At 37.9% G+C, this 18,664-nt stretch overlaps 1 protein-coding gene across 1 annotated transcript in view; it reads left to right on the top strand.

The window, feature by feature from the left end:
* The window catches only part of Kcnh5 (potassium voltage-gated channel, subfamily H (eag-related), member 5), a 280,116-nt gene extending 267,534 nt beyond the window's left edge, over positions 1-12,582 (top strand). Inside the window, exon 11 of the mRNA NM_172805.3 lies at positions 11,345-12,582. Coding sequence (NP_766393.2) covers positions 11,345-12,292 — 948 coding nt within the window. The 3' untranslated portion in view covers positions 12,293-12,582. The remainder of the gene's footprint in view (positions 1-11,344) is intronic.
* The last annotated feature ends 6,082 nt before the right edge of the window (positions 12,583-18,664 follow it).

Here is an 18,664-nt window from a genome sequence, read left to right as displayed (position 1 = left end):
TCCAAGTCAATTCTTCACTGAGTTAGAAAGGGTAATTTGCAAATTCATCTGGAATAATAAAAAACCTAGGATATCAAAAACTATTCTCAACAATAAAAGAACCTCTGGTGGAATGACCATCCCTGACCTCAAGTTGTACTACAGGGCAATTGTGATTAACCCAAACTGCATGGTACTGGTATAGCAACAGACAGGTAGATCAATGGAATAGAATTAAACACCCAGAAATGAACCCACACACCTATGGTCACTTGATCTTTGACAAGGGAGCTAAAACCATCCAGGAGAAAAAGGCAGCATTTTCAACAAATGGTGCTGGCACAACTGGCGGTTATCATATAGAAGAATGTGAATTGATCCATTCCTATCTCCTTGTACTAAGGTCAAGTCTAAGTGGATCAAAGAACTCCACATAAAACCAGAAACACTGAAATTTATAGAGGAGAAAGTGGGGAAAAGCCTAGAAGATATGGACACTGGGGAAAAATTCCTAAACAGCAATGACTTGTGTTGTAAGATCAAGAATTCACAAATGGGACCTCATGAAATTGCAAAGCTTCTGTAAGGCAAAAGACACTGTCAATAAGACAAGAAGGCCACCAACAGATTGGGAAAGGATTTTTACCAATCCTAAATTAAATAGGAGACTAGTATCCAATATATATAAAGAGCTCAAGAAACTGGACTCCAGAAATTCAAATAACCCCATTAAAAATGGGGTACAGAGCTAAACAAAGAATTGTCAAGTGAGGAATACTGAAGGACTGAGAAGCACCTGAAAAAATGTCCAACATCCTTAATCATCAGGGAAATGCAAATCAAAACAACCTTTAGATTCTACCTCACTCCAGTCAGAATGGCTAAGATCAAAACATCAGGTGACAGCAGATGATGGCAAGGATGTGGAGAAAGAGGAAAACACCTCCATTGCTGGTGGGATTGCAAGCTTGTACAACCACTCTGGAAATCAGTCTCGCGGTTCCTCAGAAAATTGGACATAGTACTACAGGACGATCCAGCAATACCTCTTCTGGGCATATACCCAGAAGATGTTCCAACTGGTAATAAGGACACATGCTCCACTATGTTCATAACAGCCTTATTTATAATAGCCAGAAGCTGGAAAGAACTCAGATGTCCCTCAACACAGGAATGGATACAGAAAACGTGGTACATTTACACAATGGAGTACTACTCAGCTATTAAAAACAATGAGTTTATGAAATTCTTGGGCAAAAGGATGTATCTGGAGGATATCATCCTGAGTGAGGTAACCCGATCACAAAAGAAGTCACTTGATATGTACTCACTGATACTGGATATAGCCCAGAAACTTAGAATACCCAAGATACCATTTGCAAAACAGAAGAAAATCAAGAAAAATGAAGACCAAAGTGTAAATACTTCCTTCCTTCTTAGAATAGGGAACAAAACACCCATGGAAGGAGTGACAGAGACAAAGTTGGAGCTAAGACGAAAGGATGGATCATCCAGAGACTACCCCACCCGGGGATCCATCCCATAATTAGCCACCAAACCCAGACACTATTGCATATGCCAGCAAGATTTTGCTGAAAGTACCCTGATATAGCTATCTCGATTGAGGCTATACCAGTGCCTGGCAAATACAGAAGTGGGTGGATGCTCACAGTTATCTATAGGATGGAACACAGGGCCCCCAATGGAGGAGCTAGAGAAAGTACCCAAGGAGCTGAAGGGGTCTGCAACCCTATAGGTGAAAAAATATAAACTAACCAGTTCTCCCAGAGCTCATGTCTCTAGCTGCATATGTAGCAGAAGATGGCCTAGTTGGCCATCATTGGGAAGAGAGGTCCCTTGGTCTTGCAAACTTTATATGCCCCAGTACAGGGGAACACCAGGGCCAAGAAGTGGGAGTGAGTAGGTAGAAGAGCAGTGTTGGGGGAGGGTATAGGGAACTTTCAGGATAACATTTGAAATGTAAATAAAGAAAATATCTAATTAAAAAAATTTTAACCACAAAAAAAGGAAACTGTACTATCCTATGTTAAATAAATTGTAGAAACAACTAAATTTAAGTAAATGTACAGTGTTCATTTGCAGATGCTAAGGATGCCTTCACTATGGAAACAAACAGAAAAAGTTAATATATATATGTTAATATATTCCCTCTCAGTAATTGTGCCCCTGAGAAAAAGAAATTTTCTTCTAAGGCAAAAGCTATATCAACATATTAGGTCGGTTCCCACTGACTAAAGGATAATACCAAATGTAATCTTTAGGGTAATATACTCAAAGTGCACTACAAACTACAAAATAAGGGGAGTGGATGGGTTTTCTTCTTGTTTGTTTTGTATTGTTTTGGTTTGCTTGTTTGTTTGTTTGTCTGCTTTTTTGTTTTTGTTTTGTTTTGTTTTTTGTTTTTTGAGACAGGGTTTCTCTATATAGCCCTTGCTGTCCTGGAACACACTCTGTAGACCAGGCTGGCCTCGAACTCAGAAATCCACCTGTATCTGCCTCCCAAGTGCTGGGATTAAAGGCAAGCACTACCACTGCCTGGCATTAGCCTGCTTTTTGAGACAGGGTATTACTCCCTAGCTCTGGCTCTGGAATCCACTATGTAGATCAGGCTGCTGGACTCTAACTCATAGCAATCTGCTTGCCTCTGCCTCCCAAGTGCTCATATGTGAACTAATATGCTAGGCTCAAAAATTTTTAAACACACACACACATGGTGGGAGGAGATAGAGAGATCGAGACAGATACACACAAAATATTACCCTAGAATATCAGGATTAACAGTTTTCCCTTCTTTAACATGGAATAGCCTGATGATTAAATGTAGCAATAATCACTGTAAATTCTTGAGTGCTGTTTCCTGAATATTGGTATTTGTGTTTAATGCTCCCAAGATGAAATGCAAATGTTATCCATTGTGGCTGGAATGATTATCTCAGGAACAATGCAGTCTCATGGTTCATGTATGGGACTAAGTGCTAGGACTTGTTTTCTTATTCTCAGCATAAACACAATTGTGATATTTTTCTTTATTGGATTTTCTTGGACTCATTGACCTTGGGTATGCTGAAGTTTTTTTATGCTAAAATCTTAGAAATAAAATGATGCTGTTCATTTGAATTTTCTTTCAGGCAGTGTGCCTAGGATCTAACCTAAACTGAAGCCAGTAGTGGCTCTGGTGTCATTTATTTTAAAATACAAGTCATTAGGGCAGGAAAGATGGCTCAGTGGTTAGGAGTACAGACCACTCTTGTAAAGATGACTCAGCCTAAGTTTCAGGTACCTCTGTTAGGTGTCTTACAACTTCTGTCAACGCCAGCTCCAGGGGCTCTGACACTGTGCAGGGCACTGAACAACAGGCACACATGTACACATGGTTAATAATCAAAATAAATCTTGAAAGAGAAGCTTCACAAAAATACTGGTAAGACTAGAAGTAATAAGGAAGTTGAAGTGGTCTGTCTTAAGCACACGTGCATAACACTTAATGAACTCAGGAAGTCATGTGTGCACACACATGTCTATATATTATATAATGTTAGTAAGGAAGAGGTCCTGAGTTTGAAAGGTAGTGCTAGGGACAGTGGTGAGCTGGAGGTGGAGAGAGAAATGCGAAAACAATGTGAAACCGGCTCTATAGAGAATTAATACGTACAGCTTGGAAAGAAATAGGCAAGTATTTCCCAGTGTTGAATCACTTGGTGACACTGCCTGCTGTGATGGCCTCTAATGCTGGGGTTTTATTGGACAAGACTGGAAAATAATAACAGTGTATTTGTGTGACTTGATGTTGGCTGTGTTTAACACAGATTAGTAAAAAGAGAAAGCCACTGGAGATTACAGCTAGCTTCATCCCCCTCACTCATTTAAGTGCTTTGTTTTTAAGGTTATAATTGCAGCATTTCTCCATTTGTTTACCTCCCTCCAAGCCCTTGCCTATACCTCTCCCCACTCTCCTTTAAATTTATGGCCCCTATTTTCACTAATTTTCATTGCATGCATGTGTGTGTGAATTATGTATTAAATATATAGCAATATAAAGGAAACACACACACGCATACACACACACATACACACACACATATAGTTGAGACTTCACAGGCCTTTCCTGTGCACTCTGTCATGTCCATTGGTTCTAAGTATATATGGAAAGAAAATAGAATGAGGTGGATTAGTGCTAAAAATAAGATTGAAAAGCTGTGTGTACAAATTTTATTTACACACTTTGTGCAAAGAGCAAATTACAAATGTGACTTAAACCTTTTCTATGACATCTAGTGTAGTGGCTTTGCATGGTGTGTGTGGTGAGTGGCAGATAAGAAGGAAAGGGGAAGAGAAAGGAGGGCAATTGAGAGAGAATGAGAGGGGGAGGGGGAAAGGACAGGGAGAGGGAGAGGCCATCCCTATATTTCTTGCTAACATTCTCAAATTCACAGTAGGTAGCACTCACACATTACCAACATGAAGGGTCCCCTCTCTGCTCTTCTTCCTTTCCCCTTCTTTCATCTTCTCCCCTACTGACATTCCTTCCTTCCTTCCTTCCTTCCTTCCTTCCTTCCTTCCTTCCTTCCTTCCTTCCTTCCTTTTACTTGATATTTACTCTATTTATGAATTCCTCAACCAGAGAGGATCATCTAATTTATAGTACCACCCCCGTTCTTCTGCAGCTTGGAGGGTAGAGGAAGGCTGCTGTATCTGAAAAACTTACAAATTCCCATCATTACCATCCACACATCTAAACGTATAGAACAGGCAACTACAACCAGACAGCGTCAAGTAATGTACTGACAGCTCACAGCCTCTGATTCGTGCAGGATAATGTTTAGTGAGTATTCCTTTACAGTTGCTCGGGTTGAAATGGTTTGGGACAGCTAGAATTAGAATGAGACTAAGACTATGGGAAGTGATATGAACCAGAGTCAAAGCAGCCGGGTTCCAGGAGAGTCAGCGAGACCAGGGCCACCCACGGCTGGACTGCACCGAGCTGTAAGTTTCCAGTCAATTCCTTGGACTCACAGATCTGGAAAGTGATGGGCCATTTGAGAGAAAACACCTCCATCTTTCTACAAATTATATAATGCTAAACCCATGTCATTAAACCAATGCTTCCTCTCCCTTGCCTCTATTGGATTTCAAAGTTCAGTACACATTCAAATTATTCAATTTTGATATCACTTTTATGATCAAATGTCCTACTTTGGAAATGGAACGCTCACTTGGCCATGTTCCCTGTTAAGTTTAAGAAGCTTTTATCATTTAAATAAATTAAACCTTCTAGCAGGTTCTGCAGAACACAATGAAGCACAGAGAAGAAAGCTTAAACGAAATAAACCTCTTTGCTGATACAGTGCAGGCTATTATGCATGGTACTGATAATGTGTAGCAAGAAGTGTAGCCTGATGCCCGAGTTTCTCTTTATAATCTTATTTTTGATTTTGTGTTGTTTAGTAGAACTTTGATTTACTGTTGGATAAAAAGATGGCCCTAGAGTATATTAAAAAAATCAATACAGAAGGGGCTTTTAAAACTGATTTATTTTAATACTATGTTGATAATCATAGCTTTATATTTTTCATCATTTGAAAAATAATGATCTATTTGTGGGTCATTTTAATGCTGGTTTTCTAGACTAAACAGCATTATTTCAATGGAATACCTATGTAAAATTAATCTATACAGTTTATGTCAAATTATTAGGATGCTGTTTTCTTTCTGTGAATACGTACTTATGAAAAATTCAAAAACATTTTAAGGAATCTTATTGTTTGCAGGTTTTCTCTGTGACCAAAAAAAATAGCAGTCAGAATTATTTTATCCAAACAATGCATGCTATACTTATAAGAATTTTACTAAATAAAATCTATCAGTCTTTCCATTATGTTATTTACTTAAAACATTTCATTACGGTCATGATAAAAATGTCAAGATAAATAGTTCCACCAAATGGAGCATTCAATAGAGTTAATTAGAGAGCGCTGCAATGCTTCTGCAGAATAATTACCATAGAAATATAGGCTCTGAAAGTTACCTTCAAAACTGTGAGAACTCTGAGGGGAAGGTTGTTATATGTAATGTTTTTGAAGTACACTGAATTACCTAGTAAGGCAACCCTGATGTTTTATTTTCTTATTTCCCAGTTAACGCATTATTTCTGACATATGACGAAACTAGCAAGAATTTTCTTTGCATTAAGACATAAATCTACTTAAGGTAGAACCCAGTAGGTGAGCTTTTAGACCTTGGAAACATAAATTCATTTCTTCCTTTTATGGGCAGCTTTAAATTTCTCGGCCTGTCTTTTCTTACCTTTCATGAAGAATACAGAGTAGTGTCCTAAGCTAAGAATTAAGCTCAAAATAGATACCGTTATATCCATATAATGAATGAGAATCCTGAATAAAGAACCTTCAAAAGTAGATTTGTGGATCAATTTTGAATTGACTCTAAATGGCATTACTTTGCTAACATAGAGGGCCAGATGTTAATGATGATACAGTATCCAATTCAAATGAGGAGTCAGTAGTAGATACAGTTATCAACAGTAAGATACACAGACTTTATAGGTGCAGCTTTCCTGTCCTGTCTAGAAGAGACTGTCTTGCTGGCACCATCTAGCTTGCTCCTCTGGCTCTAACATTTTTTTCTTCCCTGTTTTCCGTGCTGTTCTCTGAACCTTGGTTAGGATTATGTTGTTGATGTATTGAGTGGGTCGATCATCCAAATGTCAATTGTTTTCTGCTTTTCAACCAGTGTGGATTGATACATTGGTTTCTCTATGTTGCAAAACCAAGCTTCTTTGATGAGTAATAAGAACTACAGTTATCTGAATTCTCACAAGGCTCCACTCCCATGAAGAATTACAGGCTGCAGTGAGATGAGCTTTAGCATTTGCCAGGAAAAAGTACCCCTGACAGGTAGCCTATTTCAAAATGCCAATAATAATAATAATTATATATATATATGTGTGTATATATATATATATATACATATATATATATACACTAATGAGCAAAACTAAACAGACTCATCAAGATATGTGTGTATATATGCATATATATATATACATATACATATACATATACATATACATATACATATACATATACATATACATATACATAGTGGGTATGTGTGTGCTAGTGTGTATGTGTAACAACAACCAAGAAAAAGAGGTCATAAATTTGAGACAGTCAGGCAGGGGCACAGGAGCAGTTGGAGTGGGTGGAAATGATAGAAACACAGAACTCATGTATGAAATTTCAAAACAAAAATTAAAATAGACTAGATATCATCGACTAATCGTTTAGACTATGGAAAATAATGAGAAAAACCCTATTATTTGTAATACAGCCCTATCTCAATTGTATTTTTTGAGTACATGAGGTTGTTGCAGTTTGAAATAAAATATAGACTTTAAGTGGCTAGAGAGATGACTCAGTATTTTAGAGCACAAAGTGCTTTCTCAGGGGATCTGAGTTTGGTTTCCAGAACCTATAAGATACATATGGCAGATGATCAAATCCAGGTGCCATTGTTAGTATCAAGGTTTTCGTTTCAATTGTATACTTTGGGTGTGGAATCTCATAACCCTCTCTTCCCAGCCTGCTTTCACCAGGCTCAAGACTGTGAGGCGCTAAGGGAAGAAGGTGGCCTGGCCTATTTCAGTAACTCAGGCTTGTCTCTGAAGTTTGGAAAGCTTGCAAACACTACTCGGAGTTTGGTCCATAGTTAGTTGCTGTTTTTCTCCATGTGTGGTTTATTTAAGGGTCTCAAAATCCCTGGTAGCAGATGTTCCACAGAGTATGATAGTTGTTCTTCTAGCATTCACTGCTTGTTCACTGTCTGGCTTCTGGGGAGCTGAAGTCACAAGGCCTGAGGCTCTGTTGATCCACCCAATCTTATGTAGCCCAACAACAGAAGTAAGAGTTGGGGAGTTAAGGATTAAACCTTCAGCCTCCAAAGGAGGTACGTTGTTACTTTCTTTGTCCCCCCCAACATACATTGCTGCCTCAAGAGGGGAAGTAGTTTCTGCTGCTCCTTCAAGTCCAGATGAAAAGTCAGGGCCAATATTGATGTTCACTTTTCCCCAAATAGGGGAAACTAGGTCTATGTACGGTCTCATTCCCTCGCCCTCTGCAGTAGGGGAGATAGAGGAGCAGCTGTAGTGTGCAATGCAGGATTCTGCCATCCAACATCCCAAACTCCAGTTCTTCTTTCCCAATTCGCTAATCCAATTCTGCTTCATTTGCCTCCTGATGCCCATCGGAGGTCTGGCATTCTTCCAGGGCTCTCTTTACGCTAGGTATTTTGGTATCTAGACCCTTTGTTCTCAATGTAATATTAGCAATCTGAATACCTTTGTCTATTCGTGTCAGGGGGTGAGTGTGAGCAGCTGTTGGTCTAGAAAGCTAGAAAAGACTTTTTTTTTAATTGAGTTCATAAGTGTATTGCAATCCCATATTATTCCCATCCTAAACTTGGTAAGCACACAATAATTGTATGCAATTGCTAGCCATTATATTGAAAATCTTTTTTTTTAAAGTGCTTGGGTTCAGATGTCCATGATTATCAATCATCAGAGATACCAAACCTTTCAGTGTGGAGTTTATAAGCTGAGAGGTAGATGGAGATGTTTCAGGGATGGCAAGACTCTGATGTATCAAGTGAGATACAAAGTGGAGCAAAAAAAAAAATTAAAGACTCTTTGTTAAAATAAACTTTCATGTAAATCCAGATATGTCTCAATGTGCCCTATTCAGGTAGCTGTGTGCTTGTTTAGTATGAACCACACATTGTGTAATTGTTCTGTGTCACATATGAGTTTCCTGTGTGCCAATCCCCTGTTCTGCACTGAGGTTTGAAATGAATTCCCCTTCTCCTAATGTCAAGCATCATATTCAGGCTCTGTCTGCTCCAGGCTAAGTCATCACCTATTTAAAATAGTGACTTGGGGTGAGTTTGATGGGCATGTGTCATTTATACCAGGCTCCTTCTGTCAACCCAGGGGACCAGCAGGAGTGGAAGAAAACAGTACTGGAGTTTTCCTTATTGGCATCTGTCTGATCCCGAAGGGCATTAATGCCCTGAAGGCTTAGTGCTTGCTCTGTTTCTTCAGGAAGGATAAGAACTATGTCAAACCTTGGGAAGATTTCTAATTAAACTGCTGCAGTCTTGATGCCAGAATTGGAGATTAGTGTCACATTTGTTAAAAGACCTGATGCCATGTGCCACCAGACAGGAAAACATATGGGAGACTTTCCAAGTAATTATTGAATTTGTAGTATTTGCTTATTTTAAGATACAAATTATTACTACTTGGTAGATTGGCTTGAGTGCATCAGTCTAAATTTAGAAAATGTACACAGGAGGAGGATTCCTGCTTGCTTGACTTTTGGCTCTTCAGCTAACAGTGGTCATCATTAATATTTCTTTCTGATATAAAATCTGTGACTGTATGTTACTCCTGGGTGCTGCTGAACCTTTGAACGGTAACAAAACGTGGCTATAAGTTGGAAGTATTTTGAGTTCAAGGAGAAAGAACCAACATATTTTGAGGGTCTTTTATGAGTCGGGACTGTGTGCTTCATATGTATTTTTACTCTTAAACATAACATGGGGAGGATGGGAGAAATAAATAATTTTGCTTGGGTGGTAAAATTGGTTGACTCTGAAAGTGCTGCACATGATGAAAATCTCTTTAATTTTCCTCACAGATATTTTAAATTTTAACTTATTTTATTTACAGTGTCTATTTTTTATGTATGTGAGTACACTGTTGCTGTCTTCAGACACACCAGAAGAGGGCATCAGATCCCATTACAGCTGGTTGTGAGACACCATGTAACCACATGAACTCAGGACCTCTGGAAGAGCAGTCAGTGTTTTTACCACTGAGCCATCTTTCCAGGCCACTCCTCATAGACTTTGCCTGCAGTTACTTTTGTCTTTCAAGAATCTGAGAACAATAAACTCACTAAGTTAACCTCTAACTGAAAATACAGTTTGTAGTATCTCACATAGCCAATAATCTTTATTTCCTTTGAAATTGTGTCACCACAATTTCTTCCCAACATTTTTCACGAGATTTTAATAGCACACTTATTTACTGAGGGATGTCCACCTTAACATCGCACATACTATATGTTGAATTTCATCTCTAAAATATCCAGAGTTTTAAGATTTAGAATTCTATTTCAATCAAAAGTGTCATATGAGCAGATTTTGTATATTTGGAACATTTCAGAGATGGAAATTCAAGTGTTTCTGAGGTGGTCTATTCAACAGTAACTTTAAGGATCTGTGTTAATCTGTCAGTTGTTTCTTAGAAACGTTTCCTTACAGATTCCTCATATGCATAAGGAATGCATACACTCTCCACCCAACCCTTGCTGTGCAACCTGCTCATCTCCCTGGAGAACTTCATACCTTTTCAGTATTCATGAAATCTGGAACTCCTGCTATCCTATCCATTTACAGAGGATAATATTAAAAATGGGTTCGATATAGCTAAGACTAGGAGGTGGGGTCCTCATTGGCAGTCCTTGAGGTTGGTCAAGCTAGGTGGCGAGACAGCTTCTGACAGCTCCTGATTGGCTGTCCATGGAGGTGTGGGGGTGTTCCTGGAATTGTCTTGTTTGTGGACTTTTCCAGTTTTGAGAAACAGAAGGCCCAGTTTGTAGCCTGTGATGAAATCAGCTCGGCTCTGGCTAACTCAATCCTCTCACAATGACACGAAACCATTGAAAGCTCAATCTAGATAATTGGGATTACTATACTGTCTTTTGATGCACAAAATTGGAATATTATTATTTTTTTTTAAAAAAAAACTCTTAGATTTTTCAGATTTTATATATGTGTGTGTGTGTAATTAAAATGAAATAAAATTGCATAAAATTTTTAAAAATGGGTTTGAAACACACATAGAAAAGGAGAAACCATACTAAAATGACGATATGTCCCAAGGAAATGTAAGGAATATATATTTGTATGTACACGAATGCACATATATTAATATATATATGTGTGTGTATGTGTATATATATATACACTAATATATAGAATATATATTTTATATACTCTTTCAAATGGGGACATGAATTACTTTTACACTGTTTCAACCACCTTTCCCCTCTGGTGTGTAAGAGTGTAGTCAGTCAGTGTCCCTGAGTTAGATATTGGGTATATTGAATTGTTACGTGGCAACTAAATTAATTTTCCCTTAGGAAAGGGATATGAGGCATGTGCAGATGTCGTCACTGTAAAGCAAAGCACACCCAACACAGTGTCACATGATTATAGAGCTATCTGCTTCAGTAACCATGGTTTCCTCATCTCTCCCTTTCTCCAGATCATCTTCCGTAAAATTAGTGATGTGAAGAAGGAGGAGGAGGAGCGGCTGCGGCAGAAGAATGAGGTGACTCTGAGCATCCCCGTGGACCACCCAGTGAGGAAGCTCTTCCAGAAGTTCAAACAGCAGAAAGAACTGAGGATCCAGGGCTCTGCACAGAGTGATCCTGAGAGGAGCCAGCTTCAGGTAGAGAGCCGCCCTTTGCAGAACGGAGCCTCCATCACAGGTACCAGTGTGGTCACCGTATCACAGATTACCCCCATCCAGACGTCTCTGGCGTATGTGAAAACCAGCGAGTCTCTTAAGCAGAACAACCGCGATGCCATGGAACTGAAGCCCAATGGTGGCGCTGAACCCAAATGTCTCAAGGTCAACAGCCCCATCAGGATGAAAAACGGAAATGGGAAGGGGTGGCTGAGACTCAAGAACAACATGGGGGCTCAGGAGGAGAAAAAGGAAGACTGGAATAATGTCACCAAAGCCGAGTCGATGGGGCTCTTGTCGGAGGACCCCAAGGGCAGTGACTCAGAGAACAGTGTGACCAAGAACCCCTTAAGGAAAACGGATTCTTGTGACAGTGGGATTACAAAAAGTGACCTTCGTTTGGATAAAGCCGGTGAGGCCCGAAGTCCTCTAGAACACAGCCCCAGCCAGGCTGATGTCAAGCATTCTTTCTACCCCATCCCCGAGCAGGCCTTACAAACCACACTGCAGGAAGTCAAACATGAACTCAAGGAGGATATCCAGCTGCTAAGCTGCAGAATGACTGCCCTGGAAAAGCAGGTGGCAGAGATTTTAAAACTACTCTCAGAGAAAAGCGTACCCCAGACATCTTCTCCAAAACCCCAAATTCCACTCCAAGTACCTCCCCAAATACCATGTCAGGATATTTTTAGTGTCTCAAGGCCTGAGTCACCCGAATCTGACAAAGACGAAATCAACTTTTAATATATATATACATATATATTTGTTAATATATTTAAAACAGTATATACATCTATATACATAAGTGTGTATATATAGTATATACATATATATTTTCACTTGCTTTCAATATGATGAACACAATATGGATTTTGATATGTACATACTGCATGTCCAGCTGGATTCTGGCCTGCCAAAGACAATTATTCAAAACATAGATATTGCTTGTACATTATGCAGTTGACTGCATGCACACTTTACATTTATTTATAATCTCTATTCTGTAATAAAAAAAAAGTATGAATTTTGTTAACTAAGGCAATGTAATCTTTGAAGAATCAGGGTCCAACCTGCCAATGTTGCCATGACAAACTTGATCTCAGGCTGAGTATATTGAGCTGTCATTTCTTCACTTCTGTTTAGTTAAAATTATAGATTAATGTCAAGGGAGGGTTCGGCTTCTGAAGCTGTCAGACCACTTTACAGTCTCATGCCATAGGGACTTTTCTGTAACTTAGTGTTAGGTTCCTCTTCCCTACAGGCAATGTGTGCTCCATTGAGATGACTATTTCGTTGCCTACATCTGATGCCACTGTTGGATATTGAGAACTTATTGCTATGGGTTTTGTGCATGAACTGCATCTCCACTCAATGAGACCTCTCCTCTTTAGCATTGTATTAGATAGTCATCATTAGCTCTTATGTAAAGAATTCCCTGCTCCCTCCGTCTTGGAGAATAACTGTCATCTTGGGAGCTGACTTGATCAACACCATAAATACTCAATTGTTAATATAGTGTATATTATTATAGAAACACTGCACCACAGGGTATACGGGCCTCTTAACAATATGTTAGATATGTCGATTGTCCAAAGGCGATGAATGTTCTACATTTGTAATTTCCAAAGCTCGTTCAAAGGGGGATGTTGAAAGGCTCTTAGCAAAGAAACATATCAAAATTTTAACTATTACTGATATATAATTTTTAAAAAAGAACATAAGCAATTAGACATGTTTTAATTGCACATCTGTGACTTAGAAAGGATGAAATCTGGGTATGGAAATGATGACACATGAGTTTTATTGCAATGAGGTTAACTTAACTAAATAACCAACCTAGAAGGTAATGTTAAAGTTGCTTTATTAAGATAACGGTTTTTCTATGACTGTATTCTGAGTACAGTTTCCCAGAGCATTTTTGCACACAGTTGCAATGCTGGCCTTCTGTTAAGTTGATATAATAGACCACTATGGCTCAGGCAGATCCACTTACAAAAGGCTTATGAGGCTAAATGTCATAGTCTTTCAGGTAATAATTCCTATTCTGAGAAAGTGCCTATTGTCAACCAAAAGAGAAGTCACAAATGTTGTGTTTCCTATATTTAGGCCCTTGGATAACAAACACTCAGAATGAAATGCATACCCCTTTTGAGAATCAGTGGAAGCATTTTCTTATGATTCCAGCATGTTTTCTGGAGTTCTTCCTGGGGGTGTGGTTTTCAGTAGGTGATAGCATAAAACTTAATATCGAAAATAAGAAGGTAGTGTTTGCATTACCCTGAAAATGTATGTCAATCTCTTGTGTACTGGTAGACTACTAATATATGCATTATATGTGCATATATACATATAGAAATGAATATACAAAGATGGTGACAAAAATCAAAGAAAATATTTTGCTCTTTCACATGCAATTTTATGTACTTTTCTATATCTTAGTCACTCTAACATTACAGAGAAAATAGTTACCACAATCAGTCTGGAAAAGTACAAAACAGCACTGCTTTTTAAGTTCTTCGGAGGTCCCAAAGATTTACTCTTTTCTTCTAGTACTCTTGGGCTATGTGCTCGGCACTGTGGCTTACAGTTGCTTTCTTTTCCATTACTAAAAGTGGACATCTCCAGGGTCGTGTATCTCTTTGTTCTGCTAAGATACCTACCCACCATAGGCAAAAAGAAATGAAATAATTATAGAATCAGCCTTAGAATTGAGGTTTGGGGGCTCATTTGTTTTAGCTTTTCTATTGTGGAAGATATCTTGACCTTGGCTTCTGAGATGTATTGGGTGTCTTATTTGTCAGAGTCAAGTCTAGCAAATACCTTCAAAGCTGATTGATGATAAAAAAAAAACAAAACCATGAATGCAGAAATCCCTGTTCTGACTTTAGCTACATTCAAAACTAGCAGTTGGTCTGAAGCCGTAAGAGGGTCACTGAAACAGAAACTGGTTTGTTTGAAGTGTGACTTATGCCATTTCCGATTAGGTTTACAAACCTTTGCCAGGATATGACAATGACCCAGACAGAGCTTTAGCTAAACAACCTACAACATTAGTCATAATGAGATTTCTATCTGAACACATGTTTCCGTAGGTGGGGAAGAAACATAATGATTTTGAACTGCGCCGGGCCCTCAATAGGAAGCCGAAGTACCAATTGTTTCCTTTTTGGTGCAGTTCCCACAGTACTCTTTTCCAGACCCCTGTCCTCTGCGTGCATGACACGGCGTGGTGCTGAACGCACTCTGCACATATCCAGCCAACACTGTAAATAGTCTTAGGTTTCCAGATTTTAAAATTCTTCACGGTAGAATTTAGTCAGATTTTAATGAAGGGAGAATACTTGCTTGCACACATGTGATAATGATACAATCATATTCTGTGTGGCCTCAACCAACACACAGAAAGGGCAGGCTCTTTGGGGGGCCAGATGACTGCATGTTTTATTCCTACACTGGTGCTCTTGGTGCATCCAGACTAATATTGTTTTTACTATTATACTTCTGAACAACATACTAATAGCACTAAATGGATATGTATTTGAAATGCAAATATTTTGCAAAGCAACCTATACATCTTTAATTCTCGTATAATAGTATGAATATATAAGATCAGACACTGTATTCTGGATGAGTGGTAGTGACATGACAGCAGAAGTCAAATACAAACAGAATTGTGATCTTTCAGTCAAAGCAGGAAAGTTAGCTAACTCGAGTCTGGATAACATTACACCTAATGTGTTCTAGTAGACAGAAGAACTTACAATAAAAGGCAAGTAGAAACTCCAAAGTTAGAAAACGACGTCAAAGCTCCCAATGTCTCCCTTTTACATGAATGATGTTAAAATAGTTCTGGATTAGTGGTTGAATTCACACCCAAACTTTATTGTTTTAAGGAAACTTTTTATTACAGTCCTGGTTACACCTCTTATTGTGTACAAGACTACAAAAGCTCTAAATATTAAGAACATTACCTACGACTTTATGTAGGTCACAGGACAGAGAATACGAGAATGTGAGGTTTTAAATGGGTCAGAACAAATGTCTATGCAATACTATGCAGTACTTTAATGAAAATATTAATTAGCACAGCAAACTAAAGTGTCTTTTTAAAATTAACTCGATCAAAATCCAAATACATGTATTACAGAATTTAAGGAAATATTATTTCCCTGTGAGACCCAGAAAACTTCTGCAATTCTTTTGGAAAAAAAAAAACTGTTTTTTAAGTTAATGTTTAAAGAAGTGACTGGGGTTGTGTAGCAGCTGGTACATACAGTTATAAATTAAGTAACACTTCTTCCCCTTCACTTTCCTTCCTCCAAACCCATCCATGTGACCCCCTTCTTGTTATCCTTCAAATTCATGTCTTCTTTTTTTTTTCAGTAATTATTGGTGAATTTTGTTACCTTATATAATTGTCTTTTTAAAGCTATTTTCTCTGAGTCTTTTCATTTCCCCCTGAAGTTTCATGTAGATAATGAGACAATGTCAGAAGCCACCACACACAGATACCATCAAAAGGAGTATCTTCTTAGGTGAATGGTGTGCTTGGCATCTTCAGGAGACATATGAGTATTACTCCTGGGATTCTGTTGGAGAGAGAGAGAAGAAAGTATGCTTAGATTTTGAACATCCTTAGATGAGTATTGGATGCTAGCACATCCTAGGATGAATATTGGATCTAGTACATCTTGGGATGAATATTGGATGCTAGCACATCCTGGGATGAGTATTGGATACTAGCACACACTGGGACAAATATTGGGCGTTGTCTTCGATATTGATTCCAGCTCTGTCAGTCTAGAGTTTGGGCAGTCAGCTGCCTTTACTGTATTTCCGATATCCAAACAACAAGTATTAAAACAAAGACCAACATTACTCCCATCTTACACCAAGCTACGGTTAGGTCAAAGGAAAATAAACCACATTAGCTGCTTGAAAGGCACTAAAACCTGCCCATATTATATGTCCTTGGTGGCAGTGATTTGATTGAGAAATTGATGGGACAGTTACTGTTGGTACTTCAAGGAAGCAGTGTAGGCTATATAAACATTTGATTCTGAAGATAAGGTTCATTCTGTTAATGTTTTCTTATTCTGCAGAGAAGCCTTTGTCCTCAGGGCCCCACACAAAGTCTTATTGTTATATTTGCCAGGATGATTTGAGGCAGGAAAATAAGCAGAGCAGTAAACACAAAGGGAACATTGTTTTTGCACCAGAAAGAACACTTATGTTTAGATCTCTCACTGGGTTTTGCTAGGATTCTCAGCAAATGGCAACTTAAAAATGTGCTTCCAACTAAGAATTTACTAAGAATATTTTGAAAGTGCACATAGTCGCAAGCATCAAAAATAAAATGATAAGCCTTAAATGTTTTAAAAGTACTTCAAGTCAAATGGGGCTAACTAAACCCTGACCTTTTACTATCTACTGCAATCCTCTATTTATTTGCTAAGCAATTACACACACATATATATGTATATATGTATGTATGTGTGTATATATATATATATATATATATACATATACATATATATATATATATATATATATATATATATATATATATATATATACATATTTACTGTATTAGGCCTGTGGCACTACAGTTAACAGTTGCTTTACATGCAAATAAATCATTTTCAATCAATTTGCTCTGAGTTGAAATGTTTGCTTACAGCCTGAATGCTTTATCTGCTTCCATTAAAACAAAAACATTATGATTATTACATGACAGCCATTACATTTTAGAGTTGATAAAGATTGCTTTAACGTTTTGGAAACTATTCTTCTTTATCTGAACCAGATAAACAAAGCAAAAACAAATATTCAGCAGGGTCACACAATCAGGACAAAAATGTAGATTTAGGTACTAAATCAGTCACTAATGCCAGGTCATGAACATGTACCAGCATTCAGATCAGGATTTACATACAAACACACAAAGAGATGCCGATTTTCATATCCATGGACATAGATGCAGAGTCGAGGCTTCTGTTTACATGCTTGTAGACTTTTATCGTGGTCATTGGCAATGCTGATAGGCACGTTCTAGTCAACTCCAGTGAGTGCATACACATTTAAAAACATAGTCCTTTGCTCTGCTACTGTGTAATGATAGACTTATATTTACATATTCTGTCTATAAACATATATTCAGCCTTCTCAGTGAGATGATTAAGTCTAAATTTGTTACCAACTGCAAAAATAGTTCACACCAAACAACAATAACAAGACCATTTGAGCAGAAAGAAAATATTATTACCCCTTTTCTGTAGTTATAATGATTTTTCTGACTGGCACATCCTCCTGAAAAGTAAGAGGACAAAATGTATTAAAGGGCTTTTGAACATTTAGATAATATAAATGATCAAACTTAGCCCAACTGTAGAAACAAAGAAGAAACTGACAAGCAGACAAAGTCAGTTGCCTCTGTACTGCGTCGATTCTTCTTTAGTATTAGTTTTTCTTTTCTAAGCAAAGGAATTCGTCTATGAGCTGGCCCGAGTTCTCATGAATAAATTGTGGAAAATGCACTTTTAATAATGACATCCCAGGCACCCTTCCTCAACAAGCTGCATGTCCTGGCTTTCCATATCTCTCTATTGTAAAATTTAGATCTTCAGTAAAATATACAAATTTTACTCATTTTGAGAGATTTATCATTTGTAAGTTTAACATTAACTAGAAGTTACCATTTACTTTTAGCTACCATTTACTCCCTACCCCGTGTTAAAACATCAATTTAACTTCCCCCACATTTATAGATTCCTTCATCTCTAGGACTTGACTCAGCTTTCCTCTTTAAGAATATTTCTAAGGTGAGACACTTAGATGCTCAGTCAATTGACATTTAATAATAAGATAAAACACTTTCTCTAAATTTTAAATCTTTTAAATAACAAATTGGTTAATTGCATAGTGATACCTAATTGTATTCAATGCATCAACGTGTTAAGCAGTGACCGTGTAAATTTTGATTAATAGCTTCAATTTTTCAAGTATTTTGTGCTTCATGGATGCTTCTCAGCCATCTGAGAAGGGTAGTAACCAGAGGTCCTGAAAAAAGATAGAGCTCTCCCACACTACCATTTTGTCTTCTGTACCTCAAAAGCT

The sequence above is a fragment of the Mus musculus genome, chromosome 12 (genome assembly GCF_000001635.26).
Source record: "Mus musculus strain C57BL/6J chromosome 12, GRCm38.p6 C57BL/6J".
NCBI lineage: Eukaryota > Metazoa > Chordata > Mammalia > Rodentia > Muridae > Mus > Mus musculus.
The sequence above is the reverse complement of the archived record's forward strand: the minus strand, read 5'-3'. Positions and strand labels throughout refer to the sequence as shown.